The 21,111-nt window shown below is 46.4% G+C and overlaps 6 protein-coding genes across 6 annotated transcripts; 3 read left to right on the top strand and 3 right to left on the bottom strand.

The window, feature by feature from the left end:
- Positions 1-447: 447 nt before the first annotated feature.
- Positions 448-2,311, bottom strand: HO133_008874 (uncharacterized protein; the record flags this gene model as incomplete). Its single annotated transcript, XM_037299737.1, has 5 exons — positions 448-516; positions 572-682; positions 736-1,724; positions 1,780-2,020; positions 2,069-2,311. The coding sequence occupies 5 exons, from the start codon at positions 2,309-2,311 to the stop codon at positions 448-450; spliced, it is 1,653 nt and encodes a 550-aa protein (XP_037155738.1).
- Positions 2,312-4,174: 1,863 nt separating this feature from the next.
- Positions 4,175-6,022, top strand: HO133_008873 (uncharacterized protein; the record flags this gene model as incomplete). The annotated part of the gene is made up of 1 exon (XM_037299736.1): positions 4,175-6,022. One exon carries the CDS (start codon positions 4,175-4,177, stop codon positions 6,020-6,022), a length of 1,848 nt encoding a protein of 615 aa, XP_037155737.1.
- Positions 6,023-6,763: 741 nt separating this feature from the next.
- Positions 6,764-8,425, bottom strand: HO133_008872 (uncharacterized protein; the record flags this gene model as incomplete). Its single annotated transcript, XM_037299735.1, has 3 exons — positions 6,764-7,164; positions 7,304-7,737; positions 7,788-8,425. The coding sequence occupies 3 exons, from the start codon at positions 8,423-8,425 to the stop codon at positions 6,764-6,766; spliced, it is 1,473 nt and encodes a 490-aa protein (XP_037155736.1).
- Positions 8,426-9,716: 1,291 nt separating this feature from the next.
- Positions 9,717-12,377, top strand: HO133_008871 (uncharacterized protein; the record flags this gene model as incomplete). Its single annotated transcript, XM_037299734.1, has 5 exons — positions 9,717-10,493; positions 10,641-10,747; positions 10,895-11,316; positions 11,465-11,565; positions 11,721-12,377. 5 exons carry the CDS (start codon positions 9,717-9,719, stop codon positions 12,375-12,377), a joined length of 2,064 nt encoding a protein of 687 aa, XP_037155735.1.
- Positions 12,378-12,786: 409 nt separating this feature from the next.
- On the bottom strand, positions 12,787-14,632 carry HO133_008870 (uncharacterized protein; the record flags this gene model as incomplete). The annotated part of the gene is made up of 6 exons (XM_037299733.1): positions 12,787-13,186; positions 13,262-13,349; positions 13,406-13,540; positions 13,597-13,814; positions 13,862-14,397; positions 14,471-14,632. The coding sequence occupies 6 exons, from the start codon at positions 14,630-14,632 to the stop codon at positions 12,787-12,789; spliced, it is 1,539 nt and encodes a 512-aa protein (XP_037155734.1).
- Positions 14,633-16,212: 1,580 nt separating this feature from the next.
- HO133_008869 (uncharacterized protein) lies at positions 16,213-17,023 on the top strand (the record flags this gene model as incomplete). The annotated part of the gene is made up of 3 exons (XM_037299732.1): positions 16,213-16,369; positions 16,578-16,874; positions 16,926-17,023. The coding sequence occupies 3 exons, from the start codon at positions 16,213-16,215 to the stop codon at positions 17,021-17,023; spliced, it is 552 nt and encodes a 183-aa protein (XP_037155733.1).
- Between the last annotated feature and the right edge of the window lie 4,088 nt (positions 17,024-21,111).

Genomic DNA, 21,111 nt, shown 5'->3' with positions numbered 1-21,111 from the left:
AACTCGAATAATGATCCCCCGGTTCAAGAAGCGCGACTATCGTAGGCAAGAGATGTAGACATCGTGGGTTAGAGACACTCGCCCATTATACAAGATGCTCGAACTCTTTTTTTGCCAGTTGGGTCTTCCAAAAACATGAAGATGTGTGGAATTCCCATAGGTCTCTAAAACTACGCCACCTGGTTTGTTGTACTCCTCGTTTACTTGCCACCATGCACATTCTAAACAGGAAATCATGACGCCATGGATTTTCGTAGAGAGCCTAGATCTCCACCATCGCCTAAACAAATTTCGTAGGCACATAGTCCAGAGGGACATTCTTTATCGCTATTTGAGCGCATCTTACCGACTGTGACACAACGCTACGTATCTGTCACCCAAGTCTATGTAACTGAATTTACTTCTTGCTGCTTGATATTCGTTAAAAAGCAGACGATCATACCGTAGCTACATATAATCGGCAGCGACCGGACCCCTGAGCATTTTTCGAGCTGCTCCGTTATCACCAGCTAGAGTCTGTTGCAGGACGTCAGTATGCATCCAAGGCAGACAATATATTTTCAGTACTGACCTTACGCTTCGAACCCACGACTTTGCCATCAGACATGTAGACCTTGGTAAAATATCTCCGCAAATGTTTACACAGAAGTTCCCAGTCATCTACGCGCTCGCCCCCATCGATCTATCATGAAGCTTTCAGTTCTGGTCTTAGTAGGATGAGGGTCGTACACTTACTCGGTGGAGCACAGCGAGTCTGGCTTCGAAATCAGAATCTGGATAGAAGGTGTCCAGGAATAGGTTGAAGCCGCGCACGAAACGGCGTGGTGGAACCTTCCTAGCAACCTCAGACCCATTCAGTAAAGTGAAAACTGCTATGTAACTAGTGATCTTGAAATCATCCAGTGAAGGATGAGCAGCAGCAAGAGCGGGGCCTGGTATACTCAGGCAAGGCCGTGCAGAATTCTCCGCGCTCGCACCGTCATTGCCGCGGCGTAGGGAAGATGGCGTCACAATTGATAGATGCGCATCTTTCGGGCTGGAATGACGCCGATCTTGGCCTGCAACACGCGCGCACAGGCTACACGACTCAGCTGGTTCTGTGGGGATTCTATTGTCTCCGTGACCACCTGGCAGGGCGTTCAATTTCTCCAGAAACCCGGGAGAGAAGCGGTACCGTATCAGTAACTCTATTCTCAGGACGCCAGTCCTCCGCGTTCTAATGATGTCGGTGATGGGCACAAAGCCTTCTTTGCAAAAGAAACGCTGGAGCGACTCCCGGTGATCACAATAGTAGAGAAAGCCAGGACCAAGAGTATAGGTAGCTTTGGCACTTGCTGGATTGTCGCCAAATTCTTGTACGTCAACCTTGATGGGATCGTTGTCCTCAAACTGGAATTTCAAGCTCCCGATCTGCCGTGCTGCCAGGTCCTTGTTGGCTTTGCTGTCATACGCCAGTACGATTGAGGGATAGCAAGCCAACACTAGCTGAATACGACGGAGGCTTTCAGCCTGATCGATGCCATCGCAGAGGTGTGCGTGAGTCGTCTTTGTAGGCAGCGCATGTGCCGTCTCCGACGGCAGCGAGATGAGGAGGCAGTTCCCGCTCTGTACCAGCTTCTTTCTGTAATGCTGGCCTAGGAAGTGAGGCATTTGCACGACCACATTTCTGTTGTACGGTGACTTCAACGGGATGAGCGCGAACCCTTCGTCAAGAAGAGTGGGAGCTAACCATGCTTTTTGAGCCAGAATGCTTCGGCCGCGATCTCACTCGTGTCAAACATTGGTTGGAGCCAACGCGCTCTGGCACGCTGGGAGCAGTGGCAGGCGGTTTCGTGCCCGTCGCTCGAGGATCCATGACCTTTGTTGGGACGATTGAGGCCATAGTATTGCTGCTCTTTTGTGTCTTTGGAACCGATGCGCTCGCGGTGGAGGACACGCTGGGGGGTAGATATGTACCGATTTTACGTAGCTTGCCATCGAAGAGCTCGTGAAGGACGTCTCCGGCTGTGGAGGAAAGCCACTGCCACACAATATTAGCGGAGTCATCGACTGAAGACCTGGTACCTACTCGCTGCTGTACAATCTGAATCTGCGCTTTGACCTCTGTCGAAAAGGGACCTCCCTGGCCTAAACGGGCTATTCTTCCCGTAAAGCAGCACAAGAGGTTATGTTTAGTGAGTTGAGTTGCGGGCAAAGTAGGGTTCCTTGTCAGGAGTTCTTGTACAAATCCTGCTCGCGATGCGTTGACGAGCGCGTGGATGTCCATGTCGGGGAGAAGGATGGTGTAGCCGTCTGGGGTTTTGTGCGTCATGGTAGGCCACAGAGGAGGTTTATGACCCTTGTGAATGAAAGAGGGGAGGGTGTAGAGGGTTTGGAGAGTGCGGGGAAATTGTTGATGATGGTTGTGGGGTTGAGATTTTGAGCAAGAAGTATAGTGTTGAAGACGGAGGAACATGCGCTACGGATGGAAGCAGTGCCGCGAAGCAGCGAACGGCATAAACCTACCGTTCTGGCTTTCTGAGCAAAAGAAACCTATCTTCGAGTACGGAAGAAAACAAAGTTCCACAGTTCAAGTTGAAGGCTTGATGAACAGCGAAGACATTACCCGCAGCCCGTCTTGGTCTCAGAACTTACGAATGACAGTCCCTTCTTTCTCTTTGCACTTAGGCTCCGCCACTTGAGAAAGCCGTCGTACGCAGTTGCCATCCAACGAACGACATCGCAAGTGTTCGACCTTGCCTCCTTTCGGCCTTCATGAGCCACGGCGTCCGATTGACACCCACAGTCTTCATCTTCTCGCCATCCTCCATTGCAGTCCAAGAACAGGCATGCAGAATAGCAAGCGAATGCTGCGGCTCTTGAGAAATACAAGGAAATGCTTCTGCAATACTGGAGCCAAAGACCTCAGCTGAAGCAGTGCAGACGCCGCTAAAGAGACCCCTCATTCCCTGTTTCTGCTCCCGCAAGACTGACAGAGCAAAGTCTAACAGCTTTCTCCTCTTTTCTACATGCTCTACCCTCCATCGAACATCTGAAACTTCATCGACGGCAAGAAGGCCACTGTCGAGGTTGGAAAAAGCAGCTTGGACAAGCTTAAAAATGGTGGGGAAGCGAAGCCAACAACCGCTGAGCCGCGACCGCCAAGTCTAAAGTACTCCTGGACGACATACCAACGCTACAAAGGCTGGCATTCTCTACACCAGCGTCCATACACCCTCCAGGCTCTGGAATAGCCGGCGGGGATGAGCTGTGTCAGTACCGGAACTTGCATTGTGTCGGCAGATTGATGCTGTCTCCACCGCTCTGCCCAGAATGCAGACTGCCAACCCACCGGCTCTGGGAGCTTAAAGGCCTCCAAAGACCAGATGTCCGCTTCGAAGCCAAAGATACGGTGTAATGGTTGATAGAACAAAGTTACTGCTGCCAGTCGCTTCGACATGCCCAATGGCCGCGGCATTGCATTTTGCTTCGACCACTCCCGAGGAGCGAGGGCAGTGGCGGGCATGAGGTGAAGAGGGCAGGAGAGCAGTTGACTCGGATGTAGAGGGAGGATGATAGGGACTTTGGGAGCAAGTACAGGTTTCGGTACCGCGCCCTTGGAATAATGCCCGGGCAGCGTCTGCCATGGTTTCTACACGGGCGTGATGCTTTGCCCACTTGACATCACATGTGTTTGTTCGCCGTAGCTTCAATGCAAAAACAAGATTCTCTACAGAATCATAATCATTTTGGGAGTGCAGACCTGGCCTACAGCAGGTTCGGGCTCCTTTTGTGAACTGACAAGCTGTCCAAAATGTCGTGACATTTGCGGCTGACAGGGTAGAAAGCCCAAGTGCAGCGGCAAATTCTACTTTGATGACAATGCATGACTCTGTAGGGTGATAGAGCTCTGACTCTGAAACGCTCTCGAAAGATCAAATAGTCTACTCGTGAAAAGTATGGTAGCAGAAGAAGGGTCTCTTTCGTAGGATCGGATCCCCCTTTGCTGTGTATGGCTACGGAGAGAACTGAGCAATTTTCGTGTTACGGCCAGCCGCGTCTGCAAAAAGGAGACGTTGTCGACTTGCTCCGGATTTGCACATTCAACTCACTTCCCCCAAACCTCAGAATCTTTGAACAACGCGCCGCCCTCTACGAAACGTTTATTTACCATTCCTACGTGCCTAGCTGAACCATGTCTACCACTAAGAGGTGTAAGACCCAATCCGCTACAACACAAATCATATATCCTCGGCGCGCTGTTCAGCATGCGGCGAAGCTCGCGCAAGATTTCTCCGATGTCTACATTCACATTGAGAAGCCCAAAACCCATCATGGCAAGTTGCCCTCGGCCATCAAGGAGAAGATGAAAAAGGGCGTAGAGAGCGTCGTCGCGAAAGCTCTCTCGAAGCGAGTCTGCGCGAGTTTTCCTTCCAACCAAGACAAGAAGACCTTTCAAGACATGATCTCCAACATGATATGTGACTTGTATTCCTCCACAGTCCCTCAAGACCTGTTCGATAAACTCGAACAATCATTCAGATGCCTTGTTCCCAAAATCCAGGCCCTGGAATCCGCTTCTCAGCATCTTAACTGGTATCCGGCAGATTCAACAGTCGGCATGGGAGCAAAAAAAGACGCAGACGCTTTAATTACTGCCCAAGCGGCTAGGCTTTCGATAGACCACGAGATAGCTGACAGTATGGATGACGAAAGCTCTGACGACCAAAAGGAAACGAACAAGCAAGTGGTACAGCCAGCAACCAGATTGCAAGGTAGCGTAGACTTCAGCCCAGATCAGAGCGACTTGGAGAGCGATGAAGAAAGTGAGGAAGATAGGGAGGAAGATAGTGAAGTGGAGATCAAAGAAGAGAATGAAGACCAGGCTGCGGCAATGGTCTCGCCCGATCCCACAGTGTTTACCGTCACCTTAGGCGTCCCGATTGCGCCTGGCGACCATCGATTCAGCATCAGATTCCACAACGAGCGCGTCGTCCATGGCCTTCACTGTATGCCCTCTCGCGAGATATGGCAGCTCGTTCACCATGCAATTCGACAGGACCCCAACATCTCCGACCGCCCGTCCTCGCTTCCTCGGATCACCGAAGTGCATCAACAGGATGACGGACGTCTAGCTTTCAGAATGAGCAGCAAAGAAGATCTTGGCATACTCTCCACCAACGTCCAATGGGCCAGAGACCTTCGGGACACGATCGCGGCAGGCATCAAGACCTACAGGGTCGTGTTCGAATTCGGCAAGAACCAGGCTCGAAAAATGGAGATCGAAGAATACACAGACAGGGCATCGATCCTGGACAAAATCCGGGAAGGAAATTCCGAAAAGATACCCTCACTCAGCCACATCGGCGCAATCAGAGACGTCATGACGCTCCAGGACCCGGCCTCGAAGGGGAAAAGGATCAACTACATACTCGTCTTCGGATCAAGGGAAGCGGCGAACGCGGCCCTGGAAATGGGCCTGACATTTCACAAAAAGAGCCGCGCGTGCACGGTCCACTCGCCCGGCACGCAATGGCACGAGCAATGTTCCCACTGCCAAGGACACACCCACGCCGCCAAAGACTGCCCGTCGACCCCGTCGTGCCGCAAGTGTGGCTACAGGCACGCAACCCGGTATTGCACATCGGCGACGATCGAGTGCGCGAACTGTCACGGCGAACATGTGGCATCGAGCAAGGAATGTCCCCAGTGGCTGACGGCGGAGGAGGCGGCCCATCGTTCGTACCGTTTCCCGGCAGAAGGGGCGGAGTGTCAGATACCAACTCCAGCGACAGCGGTAACCTTGCCTACCCCAACGTCGCCACTACCGATAGACCAAACGCCACCGGAGCCGCGCAACCATCGACCCGAAACAGCTCTCCCACCAGCCACCCTCAGCACCCAAACCCAGAACCCCTCGATCAAAGCCCACCCCGCCGCCCCCGCTTCCGCCATCCTCCAGACCATAGACGAGTTCCGAGCATTCGTAGCCGCGCGCGAGAACCACGGCCGGGATTCTCGAAAGCGGAAAAGGGCCGGGTAAACGTGACGGCGGGGGCGTTGCGGGACGGAAAGCGAGCGAGGCGGGAGGAGGAGGAGGGGCCCGTGTGGCCGATGGGTCGGGCGGATTCCCGATCTTCTTTGTTTTAGGCTGCGTGTGGGAGATCGTTGAGTATCTCCTTCGGCGTTAGGTCGGTACATCTCGTGTGCTGCGGATTGTAACGGCTTCTGATCAGGTGCGTGGAGCGGGCGGGGGAGGAATGTCCAGAGCGTCTTCTTGAGGATAGATACTATACGGTGCGTTTCACAGCCTCGTATCAAGCACAAAGGACTTCGCAATGGCAAACAGACATGTAAGACACGAAAGCCACTGCACAGGCTCAGACGAATAAGAAACGGCCTCGGTGATGGAAATGCTTAGCTTTCCACATGAAAAATTCTGCAACGTTCGGCTCACGCCTCGATCCCTTCCCAGTTCCGCAAAGTGACCCGCCCTCCCCCACGCATTCTCCGCACCCGGTCCTCAGGACTTGGCTCGTCTTTTCGTACGACGAACCTGAGGGCGCAGTGCTGTTGTAGAGGTAGAAGGTAGGTGGGTGGGTGGGTAGGTCGAATACGACTCCCCTCCATCTGCTTCTATCCTGCTGGCGCAACCGTTGAAGCGAGCGGCCTTACTCCGTAGACGTGCTCTAGGGACCTGATGCTCCAGGCCCGCATCTAACCTTCACAGGACAGCGAGTCAACTGCTGAATTCAAGGCGAACGTACGTAGAAACTCTGCATGCTCAACCGAAGCTCCTCGTTCCAGCATATCTGCCATTATACAGCTGCCAGAAATTCCTTTTTCCATTATCCTCGATATGATCATCGGACATGGTCTTCTCAGCCTCCAACTTCTTCGCTTCCTCGAATCCCATCTGAATCCACGTCTCATTCTTCAGCGCCCACGTGGAATTCCACTGCGGGTCCCACTCGTCCTCCGTTGAAGATCCGTTGAGAACCTTGTCCGCGTTCAGCCTCGCCGAGTACTGCAAACCGAGTCCGGGATACCATTCCGTCACGGCCGTCTCTCCCGTTACGATCTCACCGAGGGGATGCTCGATGTTAGTTTTTGTAATAGCCGCAGTGAAAACTTGGGGCCAAACACCGAGGCAGTTCACATCTTGATTCTCACGACATATAGTCGCTGCGCAGATTCCGGAGTCAGCATTGCTTACACAAGGCATGGAACGGAAGACAGGTCTTGAGAGTAAAAAGGTTCTCTTGCTCCCGGAACATGTCTTGCCACTCAATTTCAATACCAAACCGGAAAGACATATACGTACCAAGCCGGAGATCTATATTGTCGCTACCCTCTCGGAATTCCTTTTCCAACTTGACGGCGCCGGCATTGCTGATGGCATAAGCGGTGGAGCAGACAGCGAAGCCGAGTGGGAACACCGATCTAGTCCCTGGTCTGTGCTGCTCCTCTCGTGGCTTATCTGAGAATGTGTATTCATAGTCCTCTGGCGGCACGGCGCTGTCGTTGAAGCTATATATGCGGTGATTTTCGTGGTTCCAGGCGCCGCAGTGACCAAACCAGATGACATCCCATTTGTCGCCGTACGGAAAAATGCCTGGGCGTTTTGGGACATCGAATGGCCAGTCCACTAGGCGTTTGGAGGCGGACGCTACGCCCTGCATGGTCTCCTTGATGCGAAGGTCCCAGTCAGTATCGCTCTCCATGATCAAAGCGGATTCGATGTTTTCAGCGATCATCCTAGAGCATGTCTTAGTTCTAATTAATCCTATTGGGACGTCGTAACTTACTTCTTCCAAGTCCTTACGTGAGACGTGAGGCAGCCGAGTTCACCGCTTTTCTTCTCATGATTATCTGACCATCCTTTGGGCCAGGCATCCTCGGGGATCTGCTTGTCTCTGACAGCATTGAGGATGGTTACGTTAATATTAGTGGCACTGGCGGCGTTTAAAAGTGGCTGGACTCTGTCGAGTCGATCTGGTAAGGCAAGTGCGAATACGTGTTGGAACTTTTCCCCTATGTCAGCCAGAACCTCCCAATACAAGCTCATCGCAGGGACACAAACCCCAAGAGTATCGTTGAAAACCGAATTTTCTGATTCAGCCCTTCTGCTCGTGGACGACGATACACCTTGCCGCAGAAAATTCGACCAAGAAACAATGAATAGGACTATCAAACCGAAGACCAGCAGCTTCTGGGAAAGAGATCTTTGTGTTCTGCCACTAATTCCTAAACGTCGAAAATTTGGCTTGAAATCGTTCATCTGAGGCATCGCATATTCAAGATGACTCTCCACATCTTGGAATCGCGGTCTCAGATATTTACATTGAGGTTCCAGATGTACAAGATTGACCTTCAGCTCCTCCAAATACAACTTCAGCTTTTCAAGCCGAGCATCCAGCCATTGAAGATCAATGTAGTGTTGCATACCGAGATGACCGCCTAGAAGTCAGACCACAAGTGAAGCACAGAATCATGAGGTGCGGGAAAAAGAAAACAAGCAGCAGGGAGATGTAGGAAGGAAGACATAAAGACATAAAAGACCCAAGGCATAGAAACAGAGTGAATAGCCTGCCCGGCATAGAGGCAGTCGTCGATCAAACATGGCCAAACAAAGGGAGAAGAAAAAGTAGATTCTCATACAAGCGCATCAGAAATAGCATCAAACAAAGAGAGCTTTCAAGCCCGGTCTAGCGGGTGAAACCTAGGTACTTTTCATCAAGTGTTACCCTTATCCTCGTACCATAATGAAACGCGGGCAGAGATATGTTCCGAAAGAGAGCGGCAATAGTCGCATATTGCCAATTGGTTTGGATGCGACCCGCAAAGCTTAATCGAGGACTTGGGGGCCTCTCCCGACTCGCTGAAACGAGGGCAGAAGCCCAGAGGTGTGCAAGAGGCGGAAGGGAGGTCTCATTACCATTACGAACTATACGGGATGCTGGATTGCATTGTTTTTGCTCTGACTCGTCCAATAGGACTATCGAACGCTTTAATCGTAGGAGAGGAGAGAGGAAAGAGGAGACAGCGGACGACGGAAGAGCGGGGACATTAAGCGGCGGCAGATTTTAGTGTCGTCCCCTCGGTCCGAGCTTTTGCAGTCCTTGGCATTTGAGAGTCCTCTCCCGCCCCTCCCTCATTACAATACTCGCTCTCATGCCGATATGGACAGCGTGGGAAATGGTGGTAGGAAACATAACAAAACCCCCTGTACAAACTTCATAGAAATAAATAGTAGCAGATGTGATTGTGTATTTGACAATACTGTAAGAATTTAAGCAATTGCAAAAGTCTTGAACAGGCTCAGGTGGCTAGCTGTGCCACATTCAAGCTTCTACCGCTAAATAAATTGACCGCCGCAAAACATGTCCACCAACATTTTGATCTGAATGTCTGTTGCTAGATCTTGAGCTGCCTGAGCTGCCTGATGAAATTCTACTGGATCGACGAAGTCTTATCGGCGTGGTGGGGACTCGGGTTTCCTGACCCTTTAGGAATCTGCCAGCAGCGCTTGTCCACAACCTTCCTCTTTTGTTGACTCCCCACGTCATTCACTCATTCAGTATGCGCCCAGCGTCCTATCTCTGCTATCCTTTGCTGAAGGCCTCGCCTTCAGTGCTGCCTTCTTTTGTCCTTTTCCTCTCCAGTACGTTCTCTTTTCAACCAGGGAGATCCGACTACTAGATCGCTGAGACTGCGCATAGTCACCTCCCTTCACCATGCTTCCTGCTATGATCAAGTCCCCTTGTCTCCTTTGCCTGTATGTCTTCATATTGCGTTGCGCAGCCAATGCTCTTCTTTCCCAAAGTCCTGACGATGCGCTCCAAAAGCGACAGACTCCAGCTACCACTCCTCTGGTTGACTTTCAGGTCTACGAACCCGTCCTCACACCATCCGGCACGAGTGACCAGTATGGATGCATTTATACACAGACGCTCATGAGCTATGTCTTCTCCAACAGCTACGGCGCCCCATTCGTTGGTAAGCTCTCTCCTTCCAAGTCTACCGAGGAAGTAGGACTAACCAGCGGCCTACTGCGACTAGGAGAATACACGCCCCCACCATGCAGCTTCAATCGAGTCACCATGAACTTCACCGTCACTTCGCAGGGTCGCCAGTTTGACAGGCTCGGACTGATGTACCTGGGGGACACTGAGGTATTTCGGACTTCCACTGCCGAGCCGACTGCCTCTGGCATCCTCTGGACTTATGTTAAAGAGATGGAACAATACAATGCTTTGTGGGAGAAAGACCAGAAGGTCATTTTCGATCTGGGCAACATTGTAAACAGTGAATACACCGGACCTTACTATACAACGTTGACCGCGACTTTCTTCACGATTCCAGATTCCCAGCCTACTGCCGATGTAATCTTGCCTATCTCGGCGGAGCTGTCTGCTGAGAACATGGGCAGTGCATTCTCAGTCCCAGGCGTAAATGCCTCTGTATCCTATACCTTACCTCAAAACATCGAGAGGGCGGTCATTTCTCTTTCGGTACGTATATCCGGAGCCCATATTTTCCCTTTTGGAGCAAATCTTGAGTCTTGAGAAATGTTTTGGGAGTCTTTACTTTCAAAACATGTTCCAAGGCTCGACATACCTCCTTAAATAGGCATTGCTGACGGCGAAATCGTAATCTAGGCGTGTGGTCAGAGCACGGAGGAGTTCTGGTACACAAATACTTTCAATTCAGAAGTGGATACCTTCGAGCCTACGGCTGGGACCTTGTATGGATTCTCGCCTTTCCGGTTCGTTATGATTTCCGTGGCAATTATCCCCCATTCATGCTGTCTTATGAATCGTCAAACATGTCTCCAGGGCCCTCTGCTCCTTAGACATGTCTCGCGATACAGATCTTCTTCCGAAAGAGTAATGCTGACCCCGAAATCATCAAGTGAAGTTCAGCTGCTCATTGATGGCCAATTGGCAGGGGTTTCTTGGCCCTTTCCCATCATCTTTACCGGTGGCATTGTTCCAGGGTTCTGGCGGCCAATCGTGGGCATTGACGCTTTTGATCTTCGGCAACACGAGATCGACGTCACTCCATGGCTTCCTCTGCTGTGTGATGGTGCCTCTCATACTTTTGAGATCAGGGTTGCCGGCCTCAATGATGATGGAGCTGGCAACGCCACGCTCTCTGAAATTGTTGGCACTTATTGGGTTGTCACGGGGACAATCTTCCTTTTCTTGGGACAGGATGGATCTGTGACGACAGGGACCTCACCAAGCATTGATACTCCTTTGCCGGAGATCCAGATCTCATCGTCCGTTACCACCAATTCGACAGGTGCTAACGAAACCTTGACCTATTCTACCGGTACGTATTTTCGGAGCCCATCTATCCTCGTTTGGACCAAGTCTTGAGTCTCGAGATATGTCTTGGGAATTTCTGCCCTGTAGAAGTGTTCCAAGCTCAATGCAAGCCCTCGATTAGGCAATACTAACCCCAATATTACAATCCACAGCAGCCACCCGAGATATCTCCATTACTTCTACCATAAAGACTTCAAACGGCTCTCAGAAAGCATCGTGGACCCAGAATTTGTCCTATTCCAATTTTAACGCAGTACGTATATTTTTGAGACCATCTCTCCTGTTTGACATTAAAATTGAGTCACAAGACATGTTTTGGGAGCATGAGGACCTTTCTACTTCCGGGACCGGTCTTGCAACTCCATTTTGTGCCTCGAGTAAGCAATGCTGACTCCGAAACCTGCGTAGTTGACGAATCAGGGATTTGTGCAGCTCACAGTCCAGAATACTACCGGCTCGGACCTCTCATCTAGTGGATACGCCAATACTTACAGCTACCCGTTAGATGTCAACTCCTCTTTCTCAGTCGACGCGGCCGGCGAAGTAGGCATCAATGGCACCCTGACCCGAGGCCTCGACTACAATGTCTATGGACCTTCCGTTTTCCCCTCAGGCATCCAAACCTTCAACATCACAACCCCAAGCTTCTTCAGTGCAGAAGGCGCCTTGACCCACCAGAAAATCCAGCTCTCTGCCAGTCTTCCCTTCTTCAGCGGCGCGCTTCTGTCCACCACCCAAGAGGGAAGTGCGGAGTACTTCTCCGGAGTCAATTCTTCCTACAGCTTCGGCACCACGACGCAGGACTTTGACTTCAAAGGTGCCGAGGTCAACACCCCGGACACGACCTATGAGCTCTATCACCGGCTCGTGATGGCTGTGAATTCCACCATCACAGAAGACGAGCAGACGCTTGCGGGGCAGACGTTCGGGGTCCCGGTCGCGCAGGCGGCGGAGAACGTCCCGGCGCCTGTTTTTGAAGGGTTCAGTGTGAGATCTTTGCTCGGGAGGGGGCCGGGGCAGCCCAAGGCGGGGTTGATGGGCGGGGGAGGTTCTGAGCAAGGATAGATTCGTTGATAACTCGATTATTTTTGACGTTGGATCCAAAGGCAGCTAGCTTGATAGGGTTAGTCGCCATCTTTCTCTTGGACTGGCACTCTTAAGCGGGATGCTGTCAAAACTTTTGAAATCTCTCAGACTCGTGATTTGGTCCTCTTGTATGATATGGAGACATATTCACTTCTATCAACGACCCTGCGAATTTTCCCCTCCGGCCTCTCAATCGCCACATTCCCCATCTCCGTTCGAACTTCATCCCTCCCATGCATCTCCGCAACGCTGAGTCTCCCACCAATCACGCGCACGGCTAATGTGTATTCAAACGTCACCGATCCATTTGCAACAGTTCCCGCGTCTAGCCCATCGTGTATATATATCTATATGAGATGATCGCCACACGACAGCTACCCCGCGGTGTCTAGAGCGTATAGAAGAAATCGGGCCTCATATCCCCAAGGGCCTGGACCTCCTCCTCCGTCTTGCCGTCGGCCCAGTGATCCCTGCGGCCGGCCCTCCTCTTGGCGTTTTCCCTCCTCAGCGACCAATACTGCAACAGGCTGCCTCCGAGCAGGAAGACGGTCAGGTAGGCGAGCACGATGCCGTGGCCCCGGCGGTACAGGGGCGCGTCTGTGGCTTGGTAGATGTTGGAGGAGACGACGCCGTTGAGGTTGCCCCAGCCGATGACGAAGCCCATGGTGATGCCGCGCTTGTAGACGCCTTCGGTGTTGTTGGAGGTCCAGACGATGGTGTTGGCGACGCAGGGGTAGATGCCGAGGGCGCCGAGGAAGGTACCGGCGTAGCGGACTCCGGGGGATGTTCTGATGGGGGTGGGGTTAGCTTGATGTTTTGGGTTTGTTGACGGGGGGGGGCTCGAGGGGGATGGGGGAACGCACCCAGCTACGAGCATCGCGAAGCCGGCCATGCCGAGGAAAGAGGTGCAGATGTTGCAGAGGGCTCTCTGGTGGGTTCGATCGGCGATGTCTTTGGGCTGTTAGCAGGTGCAAATTGTGTCGGAAAGCTGTCAGATTCAAACTCACAGCCGACTGTGATGGTCAGGATGGCGGCAGCTGCGTACGGGGGGACAGACAGGAGTTGGGCGGTGGTTGATTTGTAGCCGAGTGAAGCGATGATGGAGGGGAGGAAGAGGGAGAAGGCGTAGAGAGGGACATCACCTGGAACAATGCGTGTTAGTGTTACTGTATATAGCGACAGGATAGTGGCCACCTGCAGCCCATGTACGTCGCGGCAAAGACCCAGGTCTTCAAATCCTTGATCGAAGCCCAGAAATACGCCATTTTGAAGGATTCATGCTCCGCTGACGACTGCTTATCCGCTTTTAAGCGTCGTAGTACGCGCTGTCTGTCGACCGAGGAGAGGAAAGTTGCTTCATCAGGGAAGTCATAAACCATATAGAAGGATGCGAGACCGATACACACAGTAGCCAACCTATAGAAATCAAATCTGACGTTATATAAGGGTCTTTCCCAACCAACCCTTCCAAGATGAAGATCCAAGCCCATCCCTCTTTGCCACCAATACCGGCCATGTTACCAATTGCGGCTGCAAGCAAGCCTCCAAATGATCCCGATACTGCGGCAGCGGAGAAGAAGATGGCCGCTCGGATGCCAAGCTCATCGCGTTTATACCAACAGGATAGATAGAAGTTTATGCCCGGGAAAAGCCCAGCTTCGGCGGTCCCTAAAAACCATCGCGCCGCCATCATCCCTGAAAAGTTATGGGTCAGCCCCATTGTCACCATCGTGATACCCCATAGCGTCATGATAATGGGAATGAAGACGCTAGGTCGAAGTCGCTTGAGCAAGACGTTGGTAAGGGGTTCGAAGAGGGCGTAGGAGACGAAGAAGATGGACAGGCAGGCATTGTATTGGCCGCCGGTGATATGGAGACTCTTCTCTAGCCCGTCAAGTTTGGCATTGCCGATGTTGGTTCTGTCGAGAAAGGAAATGAGATAGAGGAGGCACAGCCAGGGAATTAAACGGAGGTCGAGTTTCCACAAGAGTTTGCGGTCCTATGTGAGGGCAATCAGCTATGAAACTCGTCGTATGAAGGGGATTAAAAGGTCTATCATCGAAGCTACATACGATGGCCGCCCTTTCTTCCGGGCTGAGGTGTGCATCTGGATCTGGCAGAAGTTCGCCATGTCCGAGGGTGTCGCACTCTCCTTGTCCTACAGCGATTCTCTTCTCATCATCGGAAGGTGAATGGCCACTATCGCTATCAATGTGCTCTGTAGATAGCTTCATCTTGAATCATAGACCTCGCGATGCCGAATGGTGGAGGATGGACGAGATAAAGGAGAATGAGCTTGAGTAGAGGCGAATGATGAGCGTCATGCTGGATTACCTGCCGCTTGTGATATGCAGCCTTGTGCGGGCAGGCCAATAGCACTTTCATCAGTGTGTAAAATCGGCATATTCTTCATCCTGTCAACCGTTTTCCCCGCGTTGCTTGGCACTCTAAGCCGAGCTAATTTCCGGCAAACCACATGTGGGGATCTGCCGTGCATTAGCGTGGCATATCTTTCTATTAGCTACATGTAAGGTAGGTATCTCATGTTGTAATTGCCGTGACAAGACTTGCAACGAAAAGACAGAAAATTCGACTATCCAATCCATGGGATGAATCCTTTTCACTCACCAGGTCCACACCCAACTTCAGGTACTCCACAAACGACCCAGCAAATAGGGCTTAAGGGAAGCAAAGCATCTAGAGAGACAGTGAAACCCACATCATCCTGTTTTACCCCTAATATCACGCCTCATTCCTCCAAATAGTTCTAAGGGGAAAAAGGGATTTTGTGGATTACGTGTCCAAGATTTCATCCGTCCTTGTCAATATACGCGTCTTAGGTCCTCCCTGTATTCGACATCTTACCTCAAACTCCTGCAGCAAGCGCTGGGCATTCCCTCACTCGTTCCCAGGTAGCCTCGTATCTTACAGCGCATCTCGTATTCATCATCCCTTCTCGTTCGTCTCTTATCAATAACTCTCACAACTTCCTACTCCTCGTCCTTACTGGTCATTGCCGAATAAGTCGCTCGCTGTATGAAACCCGACTTCTTCTCCATTTACCTCCCCGGGCTCCTCTACCTCTCAAGACACTATCTTGGTATGTCTCCGCTAGCTACCTCTTCCTTCATGCTTGAGGAATTCGTATCACATCACACGTCTGGCCCCCCAGAGTAAAACTCTGCTCAAGAGCGCCTATGGTTGAATCATCTTCCGTGTTAGTTCTAGGGAACACGCTGTGGTAGCAGATACAGAATCTTGTATCTCCATTCTCAGATTAGTCTCAAAACCTTGCATGCATCACCACTGGAACAGTAAGACCTACCAGCAGTATCTGTGGATATGGAAGCCGTCAAAATGCCTTATTTTCCTCTTCGTCCGCAATGGGCAGTCTCCAGGACTGATTCGCGCCCGTAGTCAATTTGGAGAGACGCGCCGAATTGCTCATGATCCCGACCTTCAGTACTTTAGAATTTCATGGCTCAGCAGCCGCTCCGTGATCTCGACAAATCATCTTGGCATCGTGTCTGATCTTAGCCTACCTTCAAAACATACATCCCAATCAGGCCTAGCGTAGCTTGGCACTACGTACTTCACAATACTTAGTATTCTATTCATAATGTAACACCACTACAAATATCAGTCTCATCTTACGTCCAAACCCTGACACTAACCTTGAACTGACTTGCATACAATGTTCAATTCACTCTCACATTGGAAGTCGGTCTTCCATCCACTTCTCTCAAATACTCAGCGAAATTTTTCCCACCTGTACTGAAGTTGGTCTCCTGGCGACTTCTCCCAACTACTCACCATGTCTACCGCACCACAATTTCTGCCAGTGTGGAATGAGGAGTCTGCAAAAGCTGCCGACGATCGCAAAGTAGAAGGAGAAGCGAAACAAACCCGGCAGGCGTGGAATGACTGGGGCGAACTACTAAGAGAAGGGACGCAGCGTCGTCCGGCCAAGCGTACTGGGGAGACTTCGATTTTTTGAGACCATTGGCCGTCAAATGATGACGGATTTTGCTGCATGATTGCATCTTACATGAGCACATCGGGAAAGACGATGGAGTCCATCACATATTTGGTAACGCGGATACGGTGTTGAGATTTGGCATCGGCGGGGGTATGTCTTCCCTTATGCTGTCCGTCGTGACAACTCCTGACCAAGTTTAGGCTCGGATGCTCCTCACTTTCGGCTCAAGCTCACGCACAAGCCGAGTGGACGGAGCGTCATGCTCTGTTTCATGGGATGGACGCGGAACCAACCACCAAACGCCGCAGAACGACCTGTGTACCAGTATCCTGAGACTCCTTCCGGGAGCCCGCATTCCTTCAGTATGCACCTCATCCATGTCACATGGGGCTACGTTCACAAATCTCCCGACATCGTTGATGCGGAGAAGTCATGGTCTTCAACTGAAGGGAGTTACCCCTTAGGCGTGAATTGGAAAGTCGATGAATCTCCAACTGGTATGAATATCACAACCCTTCTTTGGAGAAGGGAGACCTAAACGTGTTCAGGGAAAAACCTCAATGTTGACACGTCGAGGATGTCGACCGCGGCGGCGGCCAAGTTTGCAACGTTAAGGATAATCAAGACCAATGCAACGGCCATTTAACTGACTTTGCGCGGGCACAGAGGGTTAGAAGAATGTTGGTAATTCTTTGCCGCCCAGCCGTCTCCGACACCACCTTCGTGTTGGAGATACTCTGATACTATCGCGCAAATGGAAGTATATGAGCATTACTTCAATCACGTCTACTCGTATGATTTCGTCACCTTACAAGAGTGTGTGAAGGGTCTGACCGCGGAATCCAAATTCTTCATCCATTTACCGGTGAGTGGGCGTCGGCATGAGGGGTCCAGATCAGATATCGTCGATCCGTCCACATCGGAGTCGGCCTTTTGGCCACTTCTCCCAAATCCCACTCCCAACCTTAGAGCAGACAGGGGACGACTGCTAGCATCAGACGAAGCATCAGCGCCACCAGTGCCGGAAGTCGGCACCGATGTAACAATCGACTCGGAATTCGAGTAGTTCAAAGGATGAGTCATCTCTGTCGACAACAGTGTCCTCATCATGGAAGTTGTCAGAAGCCGCGGAACAGGTGCCATGATTCACAGCGGTCGGTCAGGACATTTCACGTTCAAAGACCCTGCAGCTGCATTCGTGGTAGCAAAAAAGGCCATTCAAAAGGCAATGTGGCAGAATCATCCATTCAACTGGTTAAAGAATCTTCTGCTTGCCCATAACAACAACGCAATAACTCTAACCAACCCTCCTTTTAGCACGGAAGCCTGGACAAGAAGTCTCTCACCTCTGAATACGCAACAGAATATAGCCTTCGCGCGCGTTGTCCGGCGGAGCCGCGAGCTGTCCGATATTGTTCTCATTCTCACGCCTCACACATACATAGGGCACATAGGTATGAGGTATCAAGTGGTTGGGCCGTCCCCGACGCCGGGATAACAGCTGAATAGAGGCCTGAACAGACGTATTCGTACCCCAGCGCCGAGAAAACTCCCATGCCTATGGCATAGACCTGGAGTGGAATGATAGCTAGCTATGTACAGGTGTGGGTGGGTAGGACAAAAAGTACGCAATGGCTCCGAAAGAGACGAAGTGGGATGAAGAGCCATTGACAGGTGCAAAATAGGTGGCTATATAGCTCGTATTGGACACCTATCCCTAACCCCTTACGGGGATATTAATAGGGGTATCAATAGGGCTATGATATCATAAAATCCACTAACCCCCAATCCCACTATAGCGATTAGTATTTTTATTCTCACATCTTATATATATATAGGATATATAGATATAAGATATCAAGTAGTTAAATCGTTCTCGACGCCGAAATAATAGCTAAATAGAGATTTAAATAGATATATTTATATTCTAATATCGAGAAAACTTCTAAATCTTAAGACGACGTTATCGAAAAAAAAAAATTTAACGAGAATCGCTAATATTAACGCTAAAGAAAGAAAGATATTAATATTAATATAAATCTATTAATTATAATAACTAAATAATCTTTAATTATATCTACTAAATAGTTTTATAATTATAATATCTAAAATAGCTAAAATAATTAATTAATTTTATAATTATAATAATTAAAATAGCTATAATAACTAAAATATTTTTATAATTATAATAATCTAAATAATTAAATAATTAAGATATCTTTATAATTATAATAATTTAAATAATTAAGATATTTAAAATATCTCTATAACTACGATAATTTAAATAACTAAAATAATTAAAATATCTCTATAATTGCGATAGTCTAAATAGTTAAGATAATTAAAATATTTCTATAATTATAATAATTAAAATATCTCTATAGCTATAATAGTTTAACTAATTAAAATTATTAAGAAATCTCTATAACTACGATAGTTTAAATAAATAAAATAATTAAAATATCTCTATAGTTATAATAATTTAAATAATTAGAATAGTTAAGATATTTTAATAGCTGCGATAATCTAATTAGCTGAAATAATTAAAAAGAAAAATCTTCTATAACTGCGATAGCTTAAATAGTTAAAATAATTAAGATATCTTTATAATTATAATAGCCTCGATAATTAAAATAATTAAGATATCTCTAAAGCTATAATAACTTAAATAATTAAAATCGCTAAAATATCTTTATAGCTACGATAATCTAAATAATTAAAATAATTAAGATATTCTATAATTGCGATAGCTTAATTAATTAAAATAATTAAGATATTCTAATAGTAACGATAATCTAATTAATTAAAAAAATTAAAAAATCTTTATAGCTATAATAATTTAAATAGTTAAAATAATTAAAATATCTCTATAATTATAATAATCTCGATAGTTAAAGTAATTAAGATATTTTTAAAATTATAATAATCTAAATAAATAATATAGCTAAGATATTTCTATAGCTATAATAGTTTAAATAGCTAAAATAACTAAGATATTTTTATATTTATAATAGTTTAAATAGCTAGATATAGCTATAATAATTTAAATAGTTAAAATAATTAAAATATTCTTATAGCTATAGTAATCTAAATAGTTAAAGTAATTAAGATATCTTTAAAATTACGATAATCTAAATAGCTAAAATAATTAAGATATCTTTATAGCTATAATAATCTAAATAGCTAGAATAGCTAAAATATCTTTATAATTACAATAATCTAAATAGCTAAAATAGCTAAGATATCTTTATAATTATAATAACTCAAATAATTAAAATAGCTAAAATATTTCTATAGCTGCGATAATCTAAATAGTTAAAATAATTAAAATATCTTTATAACTGCGATAGTCTAAATAGTTAAAATATCTAAGATATCTCTATAACTATAATAGTCTAAATAGTTAAAATAATTAAGATATTTTTATAACTACGATAGTTTAAATAATTAAAATAATTAAGATATCTCTATAATTACGATAATTTAAATAGTTAAAATAATTAAGATCTCTCTATAACTACGATAATTAAAATATTCTTATAACTACGATAGCTTAAATAATTAAAATAATTAAGATATCTTTATAACTGCGATAATCTAATTAGATAAAATAGATAAAATCTCTTTATAGCTATAATAACTTAAATAGATAAAATAATTCAGATATCTTTATAATTATAATAGTTAAGATATCTCTATAGCTGCGATAATTTAAATAATTAAAATAATTAAGAGATCTCTATAGTTACGATAGTCTAAATAGCTAAAATAGCTAAAATATTCTTATAACTACGATAATCTAAATAGCTAAAATAATTAAAATATCTTTATAACTACGATAGTCTAAATAGTCGAAATAATTAGAATATTTTTATAATTGCGATAGCCCGATTAGCTAAAATAATTAAAATATTTTCTCAATTACGATAGCTCGAATAGCTAAAATAATTAAAAAATATTTTTATAACTATAGTAGTCTAAATAGCTAAAATAATTAATATATTTATATAACTATAATAGTCGAAATAGCTAAAATAGTCATATAGCTATAGTAGCTTAAATAGCTAAATTAATTAAAATATTCTTATAACTATAATAGTCTAAATAACTAAAATAGTTAAAATAATTAAAAAAATTTATATAACTATAATAATTTAAATAGTTAAAATAGTTTCTTAGCTATAATAGCTTAAATAGCTAAAATAGTCGAAATATTTATATAATTATAATAGTCTATATAGCTGAAATAGCTAAAATAACTAAAAGTATTTATATAACTATAATAGTCTAAATAGCTGAAATAATTAATATTTACATATCTATAATAGCTTAAATAGTTAAAATAGCTATATAGTTATAATAGTCTATATAATTAAATTAATTAAAATATTCTTATAGCTATAATAGTCTATATAGCTAAAATAATTAAGATATTTCTATATCTATAATAGTCTAATTAGTTAAAATAGCTAAGATAACTAAAAAATAACTATATAATTATAATAACTAAATAGTTAAGATAATTAAAATATTTATATAGCTATAGTAATCTAAATAATTAAAATAATTAAAAATATTTATATAGCTATAATAGTTTAAATAGCTAAAGTAATTAATATATTCTTATAATTATAGTAATTTAAAAGGTTAAAATAGCTATATAGCTATAATAGCTTAAATAGCTAAAGTAATTAAAATATTTATATAGTTATAATAGTTTAAATAATTAAAATA

The sequence above is a fragment of the Letharia lupina genome (assembly GCF_014066315.1).
Source record: "Letharia lupina isolate WasteWater1 chromosome Unknown contig_5, whole genome shotgun sequence".
NCBI lineage: Eukaryota > Fungi > Ascomycota > Lecanoromycetes > Lecanorales > Parmeliaceae > Letharia > Letharia lupina.
This window is presented reverse-complemented; position numbering and strand designations above follow the sequence as displayed.